The sequence below is a fragment of the Coregonus clupeaformis genome, unplaced genomic scaffold, assembly GCF_020615455.1.
Source record: "Coregonus clupeaformis isolate EN_2021a unplaced genomic scaffold, ASM2061545v1 scaf0097, whole genome shotgun sequence".
NCBI lineage: Eukaryota > Metazoa > Chordata > Actinopteri > Salmoniformes > Salmonidae > Coregonus > Coregonus clupeaformis.
In genome coordinates this window covers 497,982-522,500 of record NW_025533552.1, presented here as the reverse complement: position 1 = coordinate 522,500, position 24,519 = coordinate 497,982, and the positions used below count along the sequence as shown (strand labels likewise).

General features: G+C 45.6%; 1 protein-coding gene across 1 annotated transcript in view; it reads right to left on the bottom strand.

The window, feature by feature from the left end:
- Positions 1–24,519, bottom strand: part of LOC121549698 (staphylococcal nuclease domain-containing protein 1) — a 282,207-nt gene that overhangs the window by 178,892 nt on the left and 78,796 nt on the right. Inside the window, exon 16 of the mRNA XM_041861542.2 lies at positions 12,724–12,833. Within this exon, the coding sequence (XP_041717476.1) occupies positions 12,724–12,833 (110 nt within the window). The remainder of the gene's footprint in view (positions 1–12,723; positions 12,834–24,519) is intronic.

Below are 24,519 nucleotides of genomic sequence, written 5' to 3'. Positions count from 1 at the left end.
AAGTTCTCCCACTTAAAAAGATGAGAGAGGCCTGTAATTTTCATCATAGGTACACGTCAACTATGACAGACAAATTTAGAAAACAAAATCCAGAAAATCACATTGTAGGATTTTTTATGAATTTATTTGCAAATTATGGTGGAAAATAAGTATTTGGTCACCTACAAACAAGCAAGATTTCTGGCTCTCACAGACCTGTAACTTCTTCTTTAAGAGGCTCCTCTGTCCTCCACTCGTTACCTGTATTAATGGCACCTGTTTGAACTTGTTATCAGTATAAAAGACACCTGTCCACAACCTCAAACAGTCACACTCCAAACTCCACTATGGCCAAGACCAAAGAGCTGTCAATGGACACCAGAAACAAAATTGTAGACCTGCACCAGGCTGGGAAGACTGAATCTGCAATAGGTAAGCAGCTTGGTTTGAAGAAATCAACTGTGGGAGCAATTATTAGGAAATGGAAGACATACAAGACCACTGATAATCTCCCCTCGATCTGAGGCTCCACGCAAGATCTCACCCCGTGGGGTCAAAATGATCACAAGAACGGTGAGCAAAATTCCCAGAACCACACGGGGGGACCTAGTGAATGACCTGCAGAGAGCTGGGACCAAAGTAACAAAGCCTACCATCAGTAACACACTACGCCGCCAGGGACTCAAATCCTGCTGCGCCAGACGTGTCCCCCTGCTTAAGCCAGTACATGTCCAGGCCCGTCTGAAGTGTGCTAGAGTGCATTTGGATGATCCAGAAGAGGATTGGGAGAATGTCATATGGTCAGATGAAACCAAAATAGAACTTTTTGGTAAAAACTCAACTCGTCGTGTTTGGAGGACAAAGAATGCTGAGTTGCATCCAAAGAACACCATACCTACTGTGAAGCATGGGGGTGGAAACATCATGCTTTGGGGCTGTTTTTATGCAAAGGGACCAGGACGACTGATCCGTGTAAAGGAAATAATGAATGGGGCCATGTATCGTGAATTTTTAAGTGAAAACCTCCTTCCATCAGCAAGGGCATTGAAGATGAAACGTGGCTGGGTCTTTCAGCATGACAATGATCCCAAACACACCGCCCGGGCAACGAAGGAGTGGCTTCGTAAGAAGCATTTCAAGGTCCTGGAGTGGCTTAGCCAGTCTCCAGATCTCAACCCCATAGAAAATCTTTGGAGGGAGTTGAAAGTCCGTGTTGCCCAGCGACAGCTCCCAAAACATCACTGCTCTAGAGGAGATCTGCATGGAGGAATGGGCCAAAATTGGGCCAGCAACAGTGTGTGAAAACCTTGTGAAGACTTACAGAAAACGTTTGACCTGTGTCATTGCCAACAAAGGGTATATAACAAAGTATTGATTTTATTGACTTATTTTCCACCATAATTTGCAAATAAATTCATAAAAAATCCTACAATGTGATTTTCTGGATTATTTTTTCTCATTTTGTCTGTCATAGTTGACGTGTACCTATGATGAAAATTACAGGCCTCTCTCATCTTTTTAAGTGGGAGAACTTGCACAATTGGTGGCTGACTAAATACTTTTTTTCCCCACTGTGTATATATATATATATATATATATATATATATATATATATATATATATATATATATATATATATATATATATATATATATATATATATATATATATATATATATATATATATAAGAGAGAGAGATATATAGAGATATATATATACACACATATATACACACACACACACAGTATTATAATATAAATATATACCATTTAGCAGACGCTTTTATCCATAGCAACTTACAGTCATGCGTGTATACGTCTTACATTCTCAAGCCCATAGGTGAGAGTGTGTGTGGGGGAGCCTTCAGAGAACCAGAGTGTATGAAGTACCGCGGGGCTCATCAGAATGGAGGGTGAAGTTGTTAGCCAGAGCGTATTATCCTTTTCTTCCACACACACAAGGTCACGCTCATAAACGTATGGGGATGATAAAGCACATACCTCTTTCCCATTTCTCCCTCGTCCCTCCATCTCTCTCTGCCGTGGCGTAGAGGAGTTTATGGGGGACATTCCTTTCTCCTCCATCCTATAACTCACTACTATTAAAGAGGGCCAAGGATAACGCCATCTCTCACACACTGTCACTAGGTAAGTGCAGGGAGACTGGGTGCGTTCGTGGTTAGGTTGTCGCCTAGTGCAGAGGCAATGTTCCGGTGCTTGAATTTAATTCAACAAACCATATTGGCATATTGGCATGAAATGCATAATAAATAAATAAATATTAATAAAGTAAAACAGTTATGAATAAAAGTAGAGATGGAAGAAGACATCAGTATATTCTATATAAATCATAAGGAAATTATATTGAGAATAGTATTGTTTTAAAGACCCTACACACAAACTGTCCCCAGGGGGAGAATTCTCAGTGTCCCGAGTCTGTCTGGCCTGTAAAACACACCATCTATTATTCAACTAGACACACACACACTATATCGCTATATCAGCACAAGCATGTAAGCTCACCGAGACATGACTGTGCATACAAATGAACACGTGAATGTACACACAAAGAGATGGAACGCGCAAGATAGAGAGGGGGAGACAGGAGGAGGAGAGGGAGACAGGAGGAGGAGAGGGAGACAGGAGGAGGAGAGGGAGACAGGAGGAGGAGAGGGAGACAGGAGGAGGAGAGGGAGACAGGAGGAGGAGAGGGAGACAGGAGGAGGAGAGGGAGACAGGAGGAGGAGAGGGAGACAGGAGGAGGAGAGGGAGACAGGAGGAGGAGAGGGAGACAGGAGGAGGAGAGGGAGACAGGAGGAGGAGAGGGAGACAGGAGGAGGAGAGGGAGACAGGAGGAGGAGAGGGAGACAGGAGGAGGAGAGGGAGACAGGAGGAGGAGAGGGAGACAGGAGGAGGAGAGGGAGACAGGAGGAGGAGAGGGAGACAGGAGGAGGAGAGGGAGACAGGAGGAGGAGAGGGAGACAGGAGGAGGAGAGGGAGACAGGAGGAGGAGAGGGAGACAGGAGGAGGAGAGGGAGACAGGAGGAGAGAGGGAGACAGGAGGAGGACAGGGAGACAGGAGGAGGAGAGAGGAGACAGGAGGAGGAGAGGGAGACAGGAGGAGGAGAGGGAGACAGGAGGAGGAGAGGGAGACAGGAGGAGGAGAGGGAGACAGGAGGAGAGGGAGACAGGAGGAGGAGAGGGAGACAGGAGGAGGAGAGGGAGACAGGAGGAGGAGAGGGAGATGAGAGATGGAAAAACGTCACTTGTGTAATCTGACTCACGCCAAATAATTCAGACGTGAACGGAAATCAATGCAAAGCGCCAGACGAAGGAGAAATCCAATATGGTCTTGGGGAGTGAGGCAAAACACACATTAAAGGGCGCAAAACACATGAAGGATGCACTTCATCGCCCATAACTGTGTGGGAGCAGCAGAACGTTAAACAGGCCTAACCACCTCCAAATGCATATAGTAGGTGCTTCTCATGTAGGCTGGCTTCACAGGAGGCTGCTGAGGGGAGGATGGCGCATAATAAATGGGCGGAACGGATTAAATGGAATGGCATCAAACACCTGGAAACCATGTGTTTGATGTATTTGATACCATTCCACAAATTCCACTCCGGTCATTACTATGAGCCCGTCCCCTGAGCCTGTGATCCCCAATTAAGGTGCCACCAACCTCCTGTGGATGGCTTGGATAAATTATAGGGTTGGGCAGGTGTTTCATAATTCTGCAGGTAAAGGTATTATTTCCAATAATATTGAAAAGCAATTTATTTAAAGCTTCCACAGACAGGGTGTGCACGCTTTTTTTCCAAGCACTGCATTAAAACACCCGATTCAACTAATCAAAGGCTTGCCGATTAGGCACACACATCTAAAACACCCACAAACCCACTGACACTCTGTGGGGGGGCCAATCACAGACACCCACAAACCCACATATACACTCTGTGGGGGGCCCAATCAGAGACATTAGCGTTAAGTCTTCTGGAGCAGCGAGGGAGTCTGTTCCCTGTAATCTGTGGCATCTGTGGTGGGTGAGTGTGTGTGTGCGGGTGCGTTGCTGTGGGAGCCACACGAGTCATCGCTCCCCACGCCCGCCCACCTGTCCTGTCGGCCTGTGCTGCCAACCCCTTGCCAGCCTGGGCACAGGGGGCGCTGTCCATCTAACTCAGATCGTTTTAACGCACGACTGAGTACAGCGCTGTCACTGACCAATGGTGGACGTGAGAACAGGAAGGGCCAGAGGTGTGAGGGAGAGAGAGTGACCTGATGTCTCTGATGATACACTATAGCCTACTAGATACTGCAGTGATGAAATCAACTGCCCACACATACAGTGCCTTCACACGCTTTGACTTCTTCCACATTTTGTAGTGTTACCAAGTGGGATTAAAATGGTATTATCATTTTTTGACAACGATCTACACAACATACTTTGTAATGTCAAAGTGGAAGAAAAATAAGATTTGTAAAAAAAATATATATACATTTGAAGTCTGAAGATTGCATACACTTAGGTTGGAGTCATTAAAACTCGTTTTTCAACCACTCCACTAATTTCTTGTTAACAAACTATCATTTTGGCAAGTCGGTCAGGACATCTACTTTGTGCATGACACAAGTCATTTTTCCAACAATTCTTTACAGACAGATTATTTCACTTATAATTCACTGTATCACAATTCCAGTGGGTCAGAAGTTTACATACACTAAGTTGACTGTGCCTTTAAACAGCTTGGAAAATTCCAGAAAATTATGTCATGGCTTTAGATGCTTCTGATAGGCTAATTGACATCATTTGAGTCAATTGGAGGTGTACCTGTGGATGTATTTCAAGGCCTCCCTTCAAACTCAGTGCCTCTTTGCTTGACATCATGGGAAAATCAAAAGAAATTAGCCAAAACCTCAGAATTTGTTTTGTAGACATCCACAAGTCTGGTTCATCCTTGGGAGCAATTTCCAAACGCCTGAAGGTACCACGTTCATCTGTACAAACAAATAGTACGTACAGTGAGGGAAAAAATATTTGATCCCTTGCTGATTTTGTACGTTTGCCCACTGACAAAGAAATGATCCGTCTATAATTTTAATGGTAGGTTTATTTGAACAGTGAGAGACAGAATAACAACAAAAAAATCAAGAAAAACGCATGTGAAAAATGTTATAAATTGATTTGCATTTCAATGAGGGAAATAAGTATTTGACCCCCTCTCAATCAGAAAGATTTCTGGCTCCCAGGTGTATTTTATACAGGTAACGAGCTGAGATTAGGAGCACACTCTTAAAGGGAATGCTCCTAATCTCAGCTTGTTACCTGTATAAAAGACACCTGCCCACAGAAGCAATCAATCGATCAGATTCCAAACTCTCCACCATGGCGAAGACCAAAGAGCTCTCCAAGGATGTCAGGGACAAGAGGCTGGAATGGGCTACAAGACCACGCCAAGCAGCTTGGTGAGAAGGTGACAACAGTTGATGCGATTATTCGCAAATGGAAGAAACACAAAAGAACTGTCAATCTCCCTCGGCCTGGGGCTCCATGCAAGATCTCACCTCGTGGAGTTGCAATGATCATGAGAACGGTGAGGAATCAGCCCAGAACTACACGGGAGGATCTTGTCAATGATCTCAAGGCAGCTGGGACCATAGTCACCAAGAAAACAATTGGTAACACTACGCCGTGAAGGACTGAAACCCTGCAGCGCCTGCAAGGTCCCCCTGCTCAAGAAAGCACATATACAGGCCCGTCTGAAGTTTGCCAATGAACATCTGAATGATTCAGAGGAGAACTGGGTGAAAGTGTTGTGGTCAGATGAGGCCAAAATGGACCTCTTTGGCATCAACTCAACTCGCCGTGTTTGGAGGAGGAGGAATGCTGCCTATGACCCCAAGAACACCATCCCCACCGTCAAAATGGAGGTGGAAACATTATGCTTTCGGGGTGTTTTTTTCTGCTAAGGGGACAGGACAACTTCACCGCATCAAAGGGACGATAGACGGGTCCATGTACCGCCAGGGCATTGAAAATGGGTCGTGGATGGTTATTCCAGCATGACAATGACCCAAAACACATGGCCAAGGCAACAAAGGAGTGGCTCAAGAAGAAGCACATTAAGGTCCTGGAGTGGCCTAGCCAGTCTCCAGACCTTAATCCCATAGAAAATCTGTGGACGGAGCTGAAGGTTCGAGTTGCCAAACGTCAGCCTCGAAACCTTAATGACTTGGAGAAGATCTGCAAAGAGGAGTGGGACAAAATCCCTCCTGAGATGTGTGCAAACCTGGTGGCCAACTACAAGAAACGTCTGACCTCGGTGATTGCCAACAATGGTTTTGCCACCAAGTACTAAATCATGTTTTGCAGAGGGGTCAAATACTTATTTCCCTCATTAAAATGCAAATCAATTTATAACATTTTTGACATGAGTTTTTCTGGATTTTTTTGTTGTTATTCTGTCTCTCACTGTTCAACTAAACCTAACATTAAAATTATAGACTGATCATGTCTTTGTCAGTGGGCAAACGTACAAAATCAGCAGGGGATCAAATACTTTTTTCCCTCACTGTTAGTATAAACACCATGGGACCACGCAGCCGTCATATCGCTCAGGAAGGAGACGCGTTCTGTCTCATAGAGATGAACGTACTTTGGTGCGAAAAGTGCAAACCAATCCCAGAACAACAGCAAAGGACCTTGTGAAGATGCTGGAGGAAACAGGTACAAAAGTATATATATCCACAGTAAAATGAGTCCTATAATCGACATAACATGAAAGGCCGCTCAGCAAATAAGAAGCCCCTACTCCAAAACCGCCATAAAAAAGCCAGACTACGGTTTGCAACTGCACATGGGGACAAACATCGTACTTTTTGGAGAAATGCCCTCTGGTCTGATGAAACAAAAATAGAACTGTTTGGCCATAATGACCATCGTTATGTTTGGAGGAAAAAGGGGGTGGCTTGCAAGCCGAAGAACACCATCCCAACCGTGAAGCACGGGGGTGGCAGCATCATGCTGTGGGGGTGCTTTGCAGCAGGAGGGACTGGTGCACTTCACAAAATAGGTGGCATCATGAGGAAGGGAAATTATGTGGATATATTGAAGCAACATCTCAAGACATCAGTCAGGAAGTTAAAGCTTGGTCGCAAATGGGTCTTCCAAATGGACAATGACCCAAAGTTGTGGCAAAATGGCTTAAGGACAACAAAGTCAAGGTATTGGAGAGGCCATCACAAAGCCCTGACCTCAATCCTGTAGAAAATGTTTGGGCAGAGCTGAAAAAGTGTGTGCGCAGCAAGGAGGCCTACAAACCTGACTCCAGATTACACCAGCTCTGTCAGGAGGAATGGGCCAAAATTCACCCAACTTATTGTGGGAAACGTGTGGTAAGGCTACACGAAACGTTTGATCTCAGTTAATCAATTTAAAGGCAATGCTACCAAATACTAATTGAGTATGTAAACTTCTGACCCACTGGGAATGTGATGAATAAAAATAAAAGCTGAAATAAATCACTCTCTACTATTATTCTGACATTTCACATTCTTAAAATATATAAAGTGTGGATCCTAACTGACCTTAGACAGGGAATTTTTACTAGGATTTAAGGTCAGAAATTGTGGAAAACTGAGTTTAAATGTATTTGGCTAAGGTGTATGTAAACTTCCGACTTCAACTGTATGTGTGTATATATATATATATATATGTATGGAAAATAAAACTAATATATCTTGAAGTCTTTAAGAGCTATTTTTGCCCATTATTCTTTTTAAAACTCTTCAAACTCTGTCAAGTTGGTTGTTGATCATTGCTAGACAGCCATTTTAAAGTCTTGCCATAGATTTTCAAGCCGATTTAAGTGAAAACTGTAACTAGGCAACTGGGGAACATTCAATGTGGTCTTGGTAAGGAACTCCAGTTTGGCCTTGTGTTTTAGTGAATTTGTCTCCTAGTGTCTGTTGGAAAGCAGACTGAACCAAGTTATCCTCTTGCATTTTGCCTGTCCTTAGCTCTATTTTCTTTATTTTTTATAAACAACAAAAAACTCCCTAGTCCTTGCCAATGACAAGCATACCCATAATATCATGCAGCAACCACCATGCTTGGAAATATGAAGAGTGGTACTCAGTGATGTGTCGTGTTGGATTTGCCCGAAACATAATGCTTTGTATTCAGGACAAAAAGTAAATTTCTTTGCCACATTGTTTGCAGTATTACTTTAGTGCCTTATTGCCATCAAGATATTGTTATTCTGTACAGGCTTCCTTCTTTTCGCTCTGTCATTTATGCTAGTTGTGGAGAAATCCCAGAGCAGTTTCCTTCCTCTCCGGCAACTGAGTTAGGAAGGGCGCCTGTATCCTGTATAGTGAATGGGTGAATTGATACACCATCCAAAGTGTAATTAATAACTTCACCATGCTCAAAGGGATATTCAATGTCTGCATTTACTAATAAGTGCCCTTCTTTGCGAGGCATTGGAAAACCTCCCTGGTCTTTGTGGTTGAATCCGTGCTTGAAATTCACTGCTCGATTGAGGGACCTTACAGATAATTGATGGGGTAGTAATTTAAAAATCATGTTAAACACTATTATTGCACACAGAGTGAGTCCATGCAATTTTTTATGTGCCTTGTTAAGCACATTTCTACTCCTGAACTTATTTAGGCTTACCATAACAACATTGTTGAATAACTTATTGGCTCAAGACATTTCAGCTTTTCATTTTTAATACATTTGTAAACATTTCCAAAAACACAATTCCACTTTGAAATTATGGGGTATTGTGTGTAGGCCAGCGACACAAAATCTCAATTTAATCGATTTTAAATTCAGGCTGTAACAACAAAATGTGGAAAAAGTCAAGGGATGTGAATACTTTCTAAAGGCACTGTACATGCAGTGAGAGGTAGAGAGAGAAAGAGAGAAGAGAGAAAGAGAGAAATAGGATGTGGAGGGAAGCCATCGAGTGAAAGACCAAATTTGAATTTAAAAAAGACTTCAAGACAGAAAGACTAAGAGAGGGATGGAGAGACTGAGAAAGGTCAGAGGCTAACGAGTGTGTTTGTCCGTCCGTCAGTCAGTCCATCTGTCTGTCTGTCTGACTAACTGTCTCACTAAGTGAGCTGGCAGTGTTGGGTGTTTGGTGATTACAGTTGTGACATGGTGGTGGGCAGAGAGGGACCCGCGTGGGACCAGCACACAACAACAAGGTCAGAGCCACGCGTGGGAGTCAGACCAGCCACATTGACTTGTAATCCAGTCCTCTTTAAATCCCTCTTTCCTCCCTCTTTCATTGTTCTTTCTCATTCACAGACAGTGGTGATTGAGGGATGGGAGGGAGGGATGGAGTGGAGAATACTCTGTTGCAGTCAGGCCTAAGAGCATATTATCGCTTTTACTAATTCCATCTTATCTTCCTTTTTGCTTATGTTTCCTATACCTCTGATTCATGGTTTTCCCAGTCCCCTGTTCCTCTCGACGCAAATGCTCTGCACTCAATACAATTCATATCTATTACGATACACAAACATTTTGTGAACGAAAACCCTCCTTCGTGTGAAATAGAGAAATATGGAAAATGAACATGTAAAAATGTTTGCCGACGATATACCTCAGGAGAAATATGGGTTCTAGGAGGAAACATCAAAAGAGGAATTTATTTGGGCTGTTTTTGAATGCCTTTCCCCTGAAATACTGCCAAGCTATTTTAAAGAAGTACGCATGGGGAGAGGGAGCGAGTGTCAGTCAGAGATTAAGACTGCACACAGAGAGATGGGAGACGGAGGGAGAAAGAGAGAGAGGTAGACATCAATCAAGACAGAGCAAGAGGCAGGAGAGAGCGAAAGAGACAGAGAGAGAGAGAGAAATAGAGAGAGAGAGAGAGCGAAAGAGAGAGAGAGAGAGAGAGAGAGAGAGAGAGAGAGAGAGAGAGAGAGAGAGAGAGAGAGAGAGAGAGAGAGAGAGAGAGAGAGAGAGAGAGAGAGAGAGAGAGAGAGAGAGAGAGAGAGAGAGAGAGAGAGAGAGAGAGAGAGAGAGAGAGAGAGAGAGAGAGAGAGAGAGAGAGAGAGAGAGAGAGAGAGAGAGAGAGAGAGAGAGAGAGAGAGAGAGAGAGAGAGAGAGAGAGAGAGAGAGAGAGAGAGAGAGAGAGAGAGAGAGAGAGAGAGAGAGAGAGAGAGAGAGAGAGAGAGAGAGAGAGAGAGAGAGAGAGAGAGAGAGAGAGAGAGAGAGAGAGAGAGAGAGAGAGAGAGAGAGAGAAGAAAAAGAGAGATTTAAGAATAGTGGCAGAAATCATGGCTGCTCCTCTCAACACGCGGCACTTTAATTATGCGCGTTTGCATCAGGAGAAATTAAGACGCCGTCGCACTTTAGAGAGAGAACATTCACGAGGAGTGTGAGCCGACCCGTCAAGCCTGCACTAACACAGAATTCCTCAAAGGAGGGAAGGGGGAGAGAGAGGAGGTGAGAGGAGGAATAAATAAGAGAAGGGGGGCAGAGGAGAGGGAATGATGTTTCATGTGCCGTCGGTTCGGCAAACGCGAGGCCTTGAAGTCGAATACCCCTGCTAAGACTTCAAATTACCGGTATTGACAGTCTGATTCCGAAAAATATAAACACATCGGTGGAAATGCCTATCGAGAATTCCCTTTAAACTAAACCCCATTCATTGAAAAGTCGACCGCTTGGAGGGCAGCTTCAATCAAACCTCATTCACTAAATGAAAAAATAAAATGCACTCAGTCAGAAAACGTTCTAAAATGAGTTCACCTGGGCTCCATTCGCATCCATTGGAGCGGAGCGGAAGTTTTAAAACGCAGTGACACTGGGGGGATTGGGGTGGGGAAAAAAATTAATCTGGCCACCTAGACTAAGGACCTCATTTTTCAACGTGGGGAATGGAGAGATGGAAAGAGAGTGATAACAGGATTTTTCACCCCGCTCTTTTTCTCTTTCTCTCTCTCAATCTCTCCCTTCTCCCCCCCTTTACCTCCCTCTCTCTTCCCCTCCCTCTCTTCCTCCATCCATCCCTCTCTCTCTGTACAGTTAGCTTGGGCATGGTGAGAGTGCATTAGACACAGCCAGTAGGTTAAGGCAGCAGCAGCAGCAGTCTCCCACGCCGTGGTTGATCTCATTAAATGGCTCTCCTAAGCACGCTAACTCACAGGGACGAGAGAGGGAAAGAGGGACTGCATGTCGTGTGAGAGAAGGAAGACAATTTTGGGTTTCCGAGGGTGTGCGTGACCGAGCAAACGTGTGTGTGAGTGTGGTCCTGCATGGCTCACTTGGTGGAGGATGGCACTTGCACCGCCAGGGTTACGGGTTCGATTCCCAGGGCCACCAATACGTAAAATGTATGCACACATTACTGTAAGTCGCTTTGAAAAAAAGTGTCTGCTAAATGGAATATGTCATTTGTTATTATATTGTGTAGAGTATTACAGTGTGTGTGGTGTATTGCACGGTGTATTACAGTGTGTGTGTTACAGTGTGTGTGTTATGCATGTGTGTGCTCGTGCTCGTGCATGGCATGCATATGCACAACGTGTGTGTCCCTGTCAGCCAGAGTGGCCCGAGTCCGACTGTGCCGCCATCACTAATGACCCCCCGCTAACCTCAATTCCACTTCCAAAGCTTTTCATTTGGGAATCTAGCGCAGCAATCTGGCTAGCTCAGCTCATCCCACACAGGCTACCCTTTTTAGCTCTACTCCAGCCAAAACCTTTGGCTTCAGAGCCACAATTAAAGGGGCACAATGGAGCGCAGGACACACATGCCCCCACAGAACCCTTCAACAGGGTCCAAAGGAGAGGAGAGTTACAGTAGGATGGCTGTCCTTGGATTTAGAGCTGGCATCAATGGGCTCCGGTTAATTCAGGAGCTTTCTGTTTACCATGTCAATAAAAAAGGCACAGTAGTGTGGAAAAAGGCAGATCTGGGGAGTTTGGATCTAGGATAAGCTTACCCATGCCAAATCATACCCTTAATTATTAGTGGGGAGATGCAAAACTGACCTTGAATCAGTTTGTAAAAAGGAGTATCTGGAGGGAGGGTGAGACAAGGCCACATTTGCCAGAGAGTACGAAAGGGGTTGGTCTATCTGGGGGTCTATCTGCTCTACCATTATTCAACTGAGACGTTCTATGGATTTGGTGAGGTGATGGAGTGGAGGCCCTAATCGTCTCTCCACAGCCCGTCAGAAAAGGATGTATGGTAGAAGGACATGAAGGGGAGGGAAGACTAGGCCTCAGTTCACAGTTAACACAAAACAACTCCTATCGCCAATTTAGAATGGCATTCACATGAAAACAGCGGTGGACAACCTAACCAGCTCTGCTAGGGCGAGTAAAATGGTCAGAGTGAGGTGTTCTCTCATTTGTATCCGGCAGTTTCTAGCAAGCTAGCCAACTTTAGCCAGTTAGCTTGGATGCTTGACTGCCGTTTTGAGGTCAGAATGCTCGGATGAACCCTACTCAAACCTACGTCCAGTGTGCGCTCTGAACCCTCAGAGTGAAACGCTCTGAATTTACGAGAGCCAGAGTGCACTCTGGCACTCCAGAGTGAATTTACAAACACACCCAGAGTCGTCAAAAACCACACTAAAGAAAGCCAGGAGCCAAAATGAAACTGGAGGTCCAATGTGATCCAATATGGCCGACCACTGAACCAGCCAAACATGCTGTCGCAAGTAAAACCACTGGAATCAAATAAATTGGAGCCAAAACGGACGTTGCGCTTACCTCTCTCTGCAGTACCAGCTCCTTGGTGAAGGCCATTGCCTCGTCGCTGAAGGGCTCAGCCATCTGCATGCCACCGGGCATGTTCCTGGAGCCACGCGGACACTCGATACCTGGCCAATGAGAAACACAGAACAAGGGTCAAGGGTCACCAAAACAGCCAATAAAAAAAAACTATGAGGTTAGACAACACTTAGAATTTTATGGTCAAACATGTTGAAGTTGCCCCTAACAACTGATACAGGGGTCAAAATCTGACATATTTGTTTCAACCCTGTAACAACCCAAGGTTAGGTCAGTTATGATACAACGATGTCACCATGACAGGTGAAGTGACACTAGAGATTAGTGGAGCTGAGCATTATCGTTGCAGCTAAATGGATAATTGGTCATCGCTGGTCAATCCTAAGTGTTTTCCCCCTCGTTGGACGGGTTGGGTTAACAGTTAACAACCTCTAAATTGCTGTGCTTCAATGGCGGCGGCTTCATCCTTTCTTTGGCCATCCCCATGACTATCAACTGCAGTGGGTCTTTTCACTGGATAGTGGATTAAAAGAACAGCCAGGGGCAGGATGGGAGGAAGGGGGGGCAGGATGGGAGGAAGGGGGGGCAGGATGGGAGGAAGGGAGGGCAGGATGGGAGGAAGGGAGGGCAGGAGGGCTATAGGGTGGCTTCTTATAGGAAAGCTGTGAGGCGATCCGTGCTTATCTCTCCCACTCAGAGAGTGGGCTGAGCGTGTGTATGTTTGAAAGAGAATGTGTGAGCAAGCAGGGGTGGTGTGGTGAGTTGAGGGGTGGTGAGGTGAGGGGTGGTGAGGGGTGGTGTGGTGAGGGGTAGTGAGGGGAGGGATGGTGAGGTGAGGTGTGGTGTGGTGAGGGGTGGAGAGGTGAGGGGTGGTGTGGTGAGGGGCGGTGAAGGGAGGGGAGGGGCGGTGAGGTGAGATGTGGTGTGTTGAGGAGTGCTGTGCACTAGGCTAGGCTATACTCTACATGCTGAGTGGTGAGGTGAGGAGTGCTGTGCGCTAGGCTAGGCTATACTCTACATGCTGAGTGGTGATGTGAGGAGTGCTGTGCACTAGGCTAGGCTATACTCTACATGCTGAGTGGTGAGGTGAGGAGTGCTGTGCGCTAGGCTAGGCTATACTCTACATGCTGAGTGGTGAAGTGAGGAGTGCTGTGCGCTAGGCTAGGCTATACTCTACATGCTGAGTGGTGAAGTGAGGAGTGCTGTGCGCTAGGCTAGGCTATACTCTACATGCTGAGTGGTGATGTGAGGAGTGCTGTGCGCTAGGCTAGGCTATACTCTACATGCTGAGTGGTGATGTGAGGAGTGCTGTGCGCTAGGCTAGGCTATACTCTACATGCTGAGTGGTGAGGTGAGGAGTGCTGTGCGCTAGGCTAGGCTATACTCTACATGCTGAGTGGTGAGGTGAGGAGTGCTGTGCGCTAGGCTAGGCTATACTCTACATGCTGAGTGCAGGGCCGATGCAGCTACAGTAGATAGCGCTTCGCTAGGAACCTTTGATGTCTGGGATGATGCCTTCAGTGGAAAGCAACTTGAGCTTCAATGGAGACACCACCCCTGTCTTCTCCCTCAGGACTTCAAACACACACACACACACTTGAGGAGCGAGCATTGTGCAGGGCTCTCCAACAAGCAAGAAGCATTCATCCTCTGTTGCTGCTGACAAGAACCCTCATATCTATGCAAACTAAGTTAACTTTGCAAACTACACACAAGCAAATCTCTAAATTGAATTCAACACCCATGCAAAATCCATCACACATTCACTCACTGTGTCCCTCTATCCAATGCACGCAGCATCTCTCTCTCTCTCTCAAACACACACACACACACACACACACACACACACACACACACACACACACAAACCTACACACACACACAAACCTACCCCTTAACTCTCTCCACCCTGTTGCATTGATGGATGTAAAGTAACTCAGAGCCTGTAGGTTCTGCTGGGCACTACACCCAACAGCATTGTGCTAACAAAGCAACATCAGCCTCATTATCCCCGGGTGCTTCCCGTCCAAAAAAGCCTCTGAGTCATCTTCTAGCCATCTGGAGGCTCCCGCTTCCTATTAAGCCGAATCCTGATTGGTCTTTATGCTAACCACAGCCGACATGATTGGACTAGAGAAGAGTGAGATGGAAAGGTGGAACGGGTCAAGTGTGAGATGATTGGGTCCTCATTTTGGCACTGACTGACCGGCCAGCACACACACACACACACACACACCAGCAATGCTGCGTTAGCAAAACTTCCCACACTTCCAACACACACAAGGACAATTCTCATCCCTCCCTCCCTCCTCTAACAAAACAAAAACATATTTTTGTTTGAACCCGCGGCATGGCGAGAGCCACAGAGGCCGAAGACTCAATGACCTCTTAATAGCCAGTAAATAGTCCCTAGATTAGCATTTAAATTGCCCAGTGTGTGTTCCGCCCGGCTCCAAGGAGGAGGGAAAACGTAATTTCAGTCGAGCCGCATCCCAAGTATTTTTAGACATGGAAAGGGACAAAGTTTTGGCCTGGGATTGACCGAGTGAGTGGCTGGGCCGGTATTGTATAAGACAGAGAGAGACAGAGAGAGGGGTAGAGAAAGCAGAGCTTAAAGTAAACTTCTTTCACTAAGGGATATATTTCACTAGGACAGAGGACTTGGTGAGGATGGGAGAGACAGAGGCACCATAGGGACAATAAAACCTGTATCAAATCCAAACCAGCATTAACACAACTATTTCAATAAAACATATCAACTAATCACCAAGGCTTTGATTAGTTGAGGCAGGTGGTAGTGCTGGGCTACTCTATGGGCCAGACCCCTCCCCGGCCCAGACCCCTCCCCGGCCCAGACCCCTCCCCGGCCCAGACCCCTCCCCAGTCCAGACCCCTCCCCAGCCCAGACCCCTCCCCAGTCCAGACCCCTCCCCAGTCCAGACCCCTCCCCAGCCCAGACCCCTCCCCAGCCCAAACCCTCCCCAGCCCAGACAAGAACCTCCCCAGCCCAGAACCCTCCCCAGCCCAGAACCCTCCCTAGCCCAGAACCCTCCCCAGCCCAGAACCCTCCCCAGCCCCCTATGGACACACACACAAACAGCTCTGCTCAGTAGTGCTGGCTATCCACACACAGAAGATCCTGGTGAGTGATGTGCCAGATGAAATATGGCCCGTCCCAGCCGCTGCTGCCCAATCCTCCCTCACACACACACACACGTACACAGTCGTTTGTACACACACACACGCACACTAACAAACACACAGGTGCCCTGAAATAACTGCTCTACAAATCACTTGTAGCCAGAGCATATGTGCTACTGAGCACTGCGGTTCAGACAGCTCCATGTTTTATGCAAGCAGAGACAACCTCACCCCTGTGATGAAAACACTCTCAAACAATCTCTCTCTCGCTCCCTCTTTCTCTATCATTCCCTCTCTCTCACTCCCTTCCCCTCTAAATCTTTCATTCCCTCCCACCCGCTCTTTCTTTTCATCACTTTATCTATCCCTTCCTCTCCCTCTTCTTTCCTTTCAATCTCTCCATATACCTCTCCCATCACTTGTTCCCTCCGCCTCTCTTCCTCCCCCCTACATCCCTCTCTACCTCCCCTTCTCCATCTTCAATTGCAAGTTACAAACAGTGAAGAGAGAGGATGGTCAGAGAGGCTAGGAAATTGCATTATGGCTTTTAAATTAGCCTTTAAATAGGTATTGAGAAAAAGGAAGATTGGATTAGGGAGGAAGAGGAGGAAGAAGAGGAAGAGGATGAAGCAGTGAGTTGCTATGCTACACACAGCCTGTCAACAGCCAGAAAAAAACATCATTCATCATCATAAGCACCATTTAATGAATCAACTATAAAAACAAATATAGGCTGCAGGTCAGAACTTGTCCATTTCTTCCCATCGCTACTTAATTTCACTCAGGAATGGAATACATTGAACTTGTAGTTAGTTGGCGAATCCATTGTTGCAAATTAGGAATTTCTTTCTCACATTCATATGGTGATTTGACAGGGTTAACATAAATTGACCTCAACCCTGTTACTGTGCCCCTGAACTGAATTGTATCCCTCATTGCTTCCACATAATGAAGGGTGACATGCATAGTGAATGTGTTAGCCGACCATGTCCCATCGCCAATAGGTTTTAGTCCCACTTCTTTCAGAGCAATGCACAATACTAAAGGGTTCCTAATAATCAAGGGTGTCACCATGTGATTCCTCTCGCTGTGACTGCTTCCTCAAAACTAATATTCTGTAACCGTTCTCTTTTTCACTATCCCCCTCTTTCTCTACACCATCTTCCTCTCCCTCTCTCCATGCATCTCTCTTCGCTCCTTTTCCCTATCCCTCGTCCTCTTTCGTCTCCTGCCATCCCCTCGTTTTTCCTCTCTCCATCTCTCCCGGTCTCTGTATTTCCCCCTGCGTCTCTCCCTCCTTCCTTCCCCCTCACTGCACCCTCTACTTTCTTCCCTCCTGTCAGTTACCTGATGTATGGCACCCAGTGGTTGAGGAATGGGTGTGGGTGGCACAGCGGGTGAGGCTGGTATGGCATGGAGCTAGGAGCTGGAGACCGGTATGGCATGGAGCTAGGAGGCTGATATGGCATGGATCTAGTAGGCTGATATGGCATGGATCTAGTAGGCTGGTATGGTGCTAGGAGGCTGGTATGGCATAGAGCTAGGAGGCTGGTATGGCATAGAGCTAGGAGGCTGGTATGGCATAGAGCTAGGAGGCTGATATGGCATAGAGCTAGGAGGCTGGTATGGCATAGAGCTAGGAGGCTGATATGGCATAGAGCTAGGAGGCTGATATGGCATAGAGCTAGGAGGCTGATATGGCATAGAGCTAGGAGGTTGATATGTCATGGAGCTAGGAGGTTGATATGTCATGGAGCTAGGAGGCTGATATGGCATGGATCTAGTAGGCTGGTATGTCATAGAGCTAGGAGGCTGATATGGCATAGAGCTAGGAGGCTGATATGGCATAGAGCTAGGAGGCTGATATGGCATAGAGCTAGGAGGCTGATATGGCATAGAGCTAGGAGGCTGATATGGCATAGAGCTAGGAGGCTGATATGGCATAGAGCTAGGAGGCTGATATGGCATAGAGCTGGGAGGCTGGTATGGCATGGAGCTGGGAGGCTGATATGGCATAGAGCTGGGAGGCTGGTATGGCATGGAGCTGGGAGGCTGGTATGGCATGGAGCTGGGAGGCTGATATGGCATGGAGCTGGGAGGCTGATATGGCATAGAGCTGGGAGGCTGATATGGCATGGAGCTGGGAGGCTGGTATGGCATGGAGCTGGGAGGCTGATATGGCTTGGAGCTGGGAGGCTGATATGGCATGGAGCTGGGAGGCTGGTATGGCATGGAGCTGGGAGGCTGATATGGCATGGAGCTGGGAGGCTGATATGGCATGGAGCTGGGAGGCTGATATGGCATGGAGCTGGGAGGCTGGTATGGCATGGAGCTGGGAGGCTGGTATGGCATGGAGCTGGGAGGCTGATATGGCTTGGAGCTGGGAGGCTGATATGGCTTGGAGCTGGGAGGCTGATATGGCATGGAGCTGGGAGGCTGATATGGCTTGGAGCTGGGAGGCTGATATGGCATGGAGCTGGGAGGCTGGTATGGCATGGAGCTGGGAGGCTGATATGGCATGGAGCTGGGAGGCTGGTATGGCATGGAGCTAGGAGAGGTGAACGCGGATTGCGGCGGGGGGTAAATTCGCCACATGGAGCCGCTTCCTGCCGGGTGAGTCATCCCTCCCCCTCTCACCCTCCTCGTGTATCTCTCCATGCTCCCCTCAGATCTCTCATCTAGGGATCATTACCCTAGACCAGGGATGGTTACCTATGATGGGGGTGAAGGCCTTTTTTTTGTTTTACTCATCATGAATGGCCGCAGCGGCTCGCAGGTCTGCGTACCCACATCCATCCCCACACATGCAGTCAGAGCCAGCCCTAGCCTTTTGAGGGCCCTAAACAAAATGTTGTTTTAGCAGACCCCCTCAACAGCAGAGAGCAAAAATGTATGTTTTAGAGTTAATTTCCTGCCATTCTACACATTTTGCCACGGGGCATAGAACATTTGTTTTGCTGACATGCGCTAATTGAGTGACTGTCAGTCAAATCAATCAATCAATCAATCAATCAAAATGTATTCATAAAGCCTTTTTTACATCAGCAGTTTTCACAAAGTGCCTATACAGAAACCCAGCCTAAAACCCCAAAGAGTAGCTAATACAGGTGTAGAAGCACGGTGGCTAGGAAAAACTCTCTAGAAAGGTTGCAACGTAAGAAGAAACCTAGAGCGGAACCAGGCTCTGAGGGGTGGCCAGTTCTCTTCTGGCTGTGCCGGGTGGAGATTATAAGACTACAAGGCCATTAACTGACATTAGAGAAAAACTGCTGATGCACAAACAAATTTCGAAATTGCACCTTGTGTATTCTACTATTCTAACTCTCAACAGTAAATTGAGACCACGACTGAGTACCTCCCACCCAAAAAAATTTTTACAATTGGAGAGTGGTGGGGAATTGATCCTGGTGGGTCCGAAGTTGCCAATCCCTGACCTAGACAAACCTTTATTGCCCAAAAGCACATTAGCATAATTTAATCTGTAATCCATGCGTCTTGTCTGATCGCATCATGTCTCAGTGTTCTCCTACCCTCGCTGCCTCAGACCTGTCCGGATGGTGTGGAGGTCTAAGAAAACAGTCAGTCAGAATAGTGGGGTTTGGCCATAGATGTTAAACTAGTGATACTACGTTTTATATATTCTTATTCCATCTCGATGGATGTGGCTTACTGTAGCCACATACAGGTGAGACAGCCTAGAGGAGTTGAGGTACAACAGGGCAGTATGAATTAATGCCCTTTCACCATGTCCCTTTATCCAGGTCATACAGTGCCTTGCAAAAGTATTCATCCTCCTTGGCGTTTTTCCTATTTTGTTGCATTACAACCTGTAATTTAAATTGATTTTTATTTGGATTTCATGTAATGTAATGGACATACACAAAATAGTCCAAATTGGTGAAGTGAAATTAAAAAAATAACTTTTCAAAAAAATAAATAACGTAAAAGTGGTGTGTGCATACAGTATGTATTCACCCCCTTTGCTATGAAGCCCCTAAATAAGATCTGGTGCTACCAATTACCTTCAGAAGTCACATAATTAGTTAAATAAAGTTAATTTGTGTGCAGTCTAAGTGTCACATGATCCGTCACATGATCTCAGTATATATACACACACCTGTTCTGAAAGGCCCCAGAGTCTGCAACACCACTAAGCAAGGGGCACCACCATGAAAGCGGCACCATGAAGACCAAGGAGCTCTCCAAACAGGTCAGGGACAAAGTTGTGGAGAAGTACAGCTCAGAGTTGGGTTATAAAAAATATCAGAAACGTTGAATATCCCACGGAGCACCATTAAATCCATTATAAAAAAATTGAAAGACTATGGCACCACAACAAACCTGCCAAGAGAGGGCCGCCCACCAAAACTCACGGAGCAGGCAAGGAGGGCATTAATCAGAGGCAACAAAGAGACCAAAGATAACCCTGAAGGAGCTGCAAAGCTCCACAGCGGAGATTGGAGTATCTGTCCATAGGACCACTTTAAGCTGTACACTCCACAGAACTTGGCTTTACGGAAGAGTGACCATCGGCAGGGACTGGGAAACTGGTCAGAATTGAAGGAATGATGGATGGCGCTAAATACAGGGAAATTCTTCAGGGAAACCTGTTTCAGTCTTCCAGAGATTTGAGACTGGGATGGAGGTTCACCTTCCAGCAGGACAATGACCCTAAGCATACTGCTAAAGCAACACTCGAGTGGTTTAAGGGGGAACATTTAAATGTCTTGGAATGGCCTAGTCAAAGCCCAGACCTCAATCCAATTGAGAATATGTGGTATGACTTAAAGATTGCTATACACCAGCGGAACCCATCCAATTTGAAGGAGCAGGAGCAGTTTTGCCTTGAAGAATGGGCAAAAAATCCCTGTGGCTAGATGTGCCAAGCTTATAGAGACTTACCCCAAGAGACATGCAGCTGTAATTGCTGCAAAAGGTGTCTCTACAAAGTGTTGACTTTGGGGGGGTGAATAGTTATGCACGCTCAAGTTTTCTGTTTTTTTGTCTTATTTCTTGTTTGTTTCACAAACAAAATTATTTTGCATCTTCAAAGTGGTAGGCGTGTCGTGTAAATCAAATGATACAAACCCCAAAAAAATCCATTTTAAATCCAGGTTGTAAGGCAACAAAATAGGAAAAATGCCAAGGGGGATGAATACTTTTGCAAGCCACTGTACACTCTCCCCATTCATTCACTTTCCTTTTCAGAGTGCAACCACATGATCAAATCTGCCAACCACATGATCAATCTGCCAACCACATGATCAATCTGCCAACCACATGATCAATCTGCCAACCACATTATCAACCTACCAACCACATTATCAATCTGCCAACCACAGGATCAATCTGCCAACCACAGTTATCAATCTGCCAACCACATTATCAACTCTGCCAACCACATTATCAATCTGCCAATAGCAGTACTAGGCCTATGTGTTCATATTAATTTCGATCAATGTCATCATGCAACAAACATCAATTCAATAACATGTATTTATTTCCAAGAAAGTGCATTCCTCCTTTAAAGAGCAAAGCAGGGCAGTGATTGTAGAGTGAGCTAAAGCTCATTATATTCCAGCCATTCACCACAGCCCACTTCACTAGCATTTTGACTGGCTATCTGCAATGCTTAGCGCCTTAAGTCAGCTCTGGTCGGGATGGAAGACTGATACAAACAATTTCCGCCAACATCACTCACAACAAGGAAGTTAACAGTAGACATTGTATACCACTGCCATGGTTAATGGAGGGAAAGGAAATAATTGCATGAGGAGAGAGACAGACAGACAGACAGAGAGAGAGAGAAAGCCTGACAATGAATAAAAGAGATGAAATGCCCCCCAAAAACTAGCCTGCTGCATTTGGGCACTGGGAAAAATAAGGAACATACTTTTTTTTCTTGTTTTGTCATATTCATTAACAATTTACAAACTGGTGAATATTTTCCTTCTATAACAGTGCTAATCAAAAACATGAAGACGAAGAGAACTCCTTAATGAACTGCCTCATCAGACAACCAGAGAAATTCACAGGATCCTTTTTCATTATGCAGATTTATGGGACTGCACACACACACACACAGTCTCTGGTTGCCAGCTAGTTTAGCTAACACATACAGAGCCACACACACAGGATGCATGAGTCTCTGGGCTAAAGCCGCTCCATCTCTCAGCCCCTAATTTCCAGGAACTGAGTGAATCTCCATAAGCTGCAGTGTTGACAGAGAGATAAAGGGAAATAAAAAACTTTAAAATGTAATATTCATTATCTCCAGCATCACCCCAACATAAGTGAAAATGGTGCGTTTCTACGTTTTGTAGTTAAAAAGATAGAGGACGATAAGTGTTTCCAATGACATCGGTGTGCATCATGCGATTTTAACCAATTGTGATAGGCATTGTCTACGAAGGCATTATCTTCCTCCATCTTTTTTACTACAAAACAGAAAACCACAATTTTCACATATGTTGATGTTGGGGTGGTGCTGGAGATGATGAATATGAAGTTGAACGTTTTTAAAAATGTCCCTTTAAGCTAGCTCAATACGACACACACACCGCACCCACAGGGATCAAGCAGACAGCACACACACACCAACACTTTGCCTATTCCCAGGGCAGGCAAACACACAAACAATGGGATGGTTCTCTCCTTATGTCCAAGCTTTTAACCTTTTCATCTTTTCCTTGACAAGAGTCTTGTTTACCCTGCAAAACATATTTGAAAGGACATCTCATCCACATGACTTCCTAACCCCTAAAGACCTCTTCAAAAGCAGGTAGGCCTAAAGCCCCAAAACATCCTGAGCTCCCCTCATAGGTCCACATGGTAAAGTGACTTTTTCAACTAAAATCACAGAATTGGGGTACAGAAGCAATCTTTCCCCATTGAAAGCAGTTCAGCCAAGCCTGAATTCAAGCAATAACAAGACACATTTTACAGTTTTTTTGTATTATAACTGGATTATAGCTACCGTCCAAATGTTGTGAATGATATATTCATGGCAGGGTTTCTGAAAGCTGGTAATAAATAATCTACACACAATACCTCATAATGACGAAGCAAAAACAGGTTTTTCGATTTCTTGCACATTTATTACAAATAAAAAATGGAAATACCTTATTTACATAAGTATTCAGACTCTTTGCTATGAGATTCCAAATTGAGCTCAGGTGCATCCTGTCTCCATTGATCATCCTTGAGATGTTTCTACAACTTAATTGGAGTCCACCTATGGTAAATTCAATTGATTGGACATGATTTGGAAAGGCATACTCCTGTCTATGTATGGTCCCATAGTTGACAGTGCATGTCAGAGCAAAAACCAAGCCATGAGGTCGAATAAATTGTCCGTAAAGCTTTGAGACAGGGTAGTGTTGAGGCAATAGATCTGGGGAAGGGTACCAAAACATTTCTGCAGCATTGAAGGTCCCCAAGAACACAGTGGCCTCCATCATTCTTAAATGGAAGAAGTTTGGAACCACCAAGACTTCCTAGAGCTGGCCGCCCGGGACAAACTGAGCAATCGGGGGAGAAGGGCCTTGGTCAGGGAGGTGACCTAGAACCCGATGGTCACTCTGACAGAGCTCTAGAGTTATTCTGTGGAGATGGGAGAACCTTCCAGAAGGACAACCATCTCTGCAGCACTCCACCAATCAGGCCTTTATCGTAGAGTGGCCAGATGGAAGACACTCCTCAGTAAAAGGCCAATGACAGCCTGCTTGGAGTTTGCCAAAAGGCACCTAAAGACTCTCAGACCATGAGAAACAAGATTCTCTGGTCTGATGAAACCAAGTTTGAACAGGAAGAAACCTGGCACCATCCCTACGGTGAAGCATGGTAGTGGCAGCATTGTGCTGCAGGGATGTTTTTCAGCACCAGGGACTGGGAGACTAGTCAGGATCGAGGGAAAGATGAACGGAGCAAAGTACAGAGAGATCCTTGATGAAAACCTGCTCCAGAGCACTCAGGACCTCAGACTGGAGGCGATAGTTCACCTTCCAAAAGGACAACGACCCTAAGCACACAGCCAAAAAAAAACGCAGGAGTGGCTTGAGGACAAGTCTCTGAATGTCCTTGAGTGGCCCAGCCAGAGCCCGGACTTCAACCCGATCGAACATCTCTGGAAAGACCTGAAAATAGCTGTGCAGTGACACTCTCCATCCAACCTGACAGAGCTTGAGAGGATCTGCAGAGAGGAATGGGAGAAACTCCCCAAATACAGGTGTGCCAAGCTTGTAGCGTCATATCGAAGAAGACTCAAGGCTGTAATCACTGCTAAAGGTGCTTCAACAATGTACTGAGTAAAAGGTCTGAATACTTATGTAAATGTAATAGTTTATTTTTATTTTTAATACATTTGCAAACATTTCTAAAAAGCTGTTTTTGCTTTGTCATTATGGGGTATTGTGTGTAGATTGATGAGTGAAAAAAACAATTGAATCAATTTTAGAATAAGGCTGTAATGTAACAAAATGTGGAAAAAGTCAAGGGGTCTGAATACTTTCCAAATGCACTGTACATTAGACCGATCATGCTTATCGGTCTATGGGTTAATTTGCATACTATTCGTTATGTATCTTATTTATCACACGTGCACAGCATACAGACACAGAGCATTTTAGCGGAACA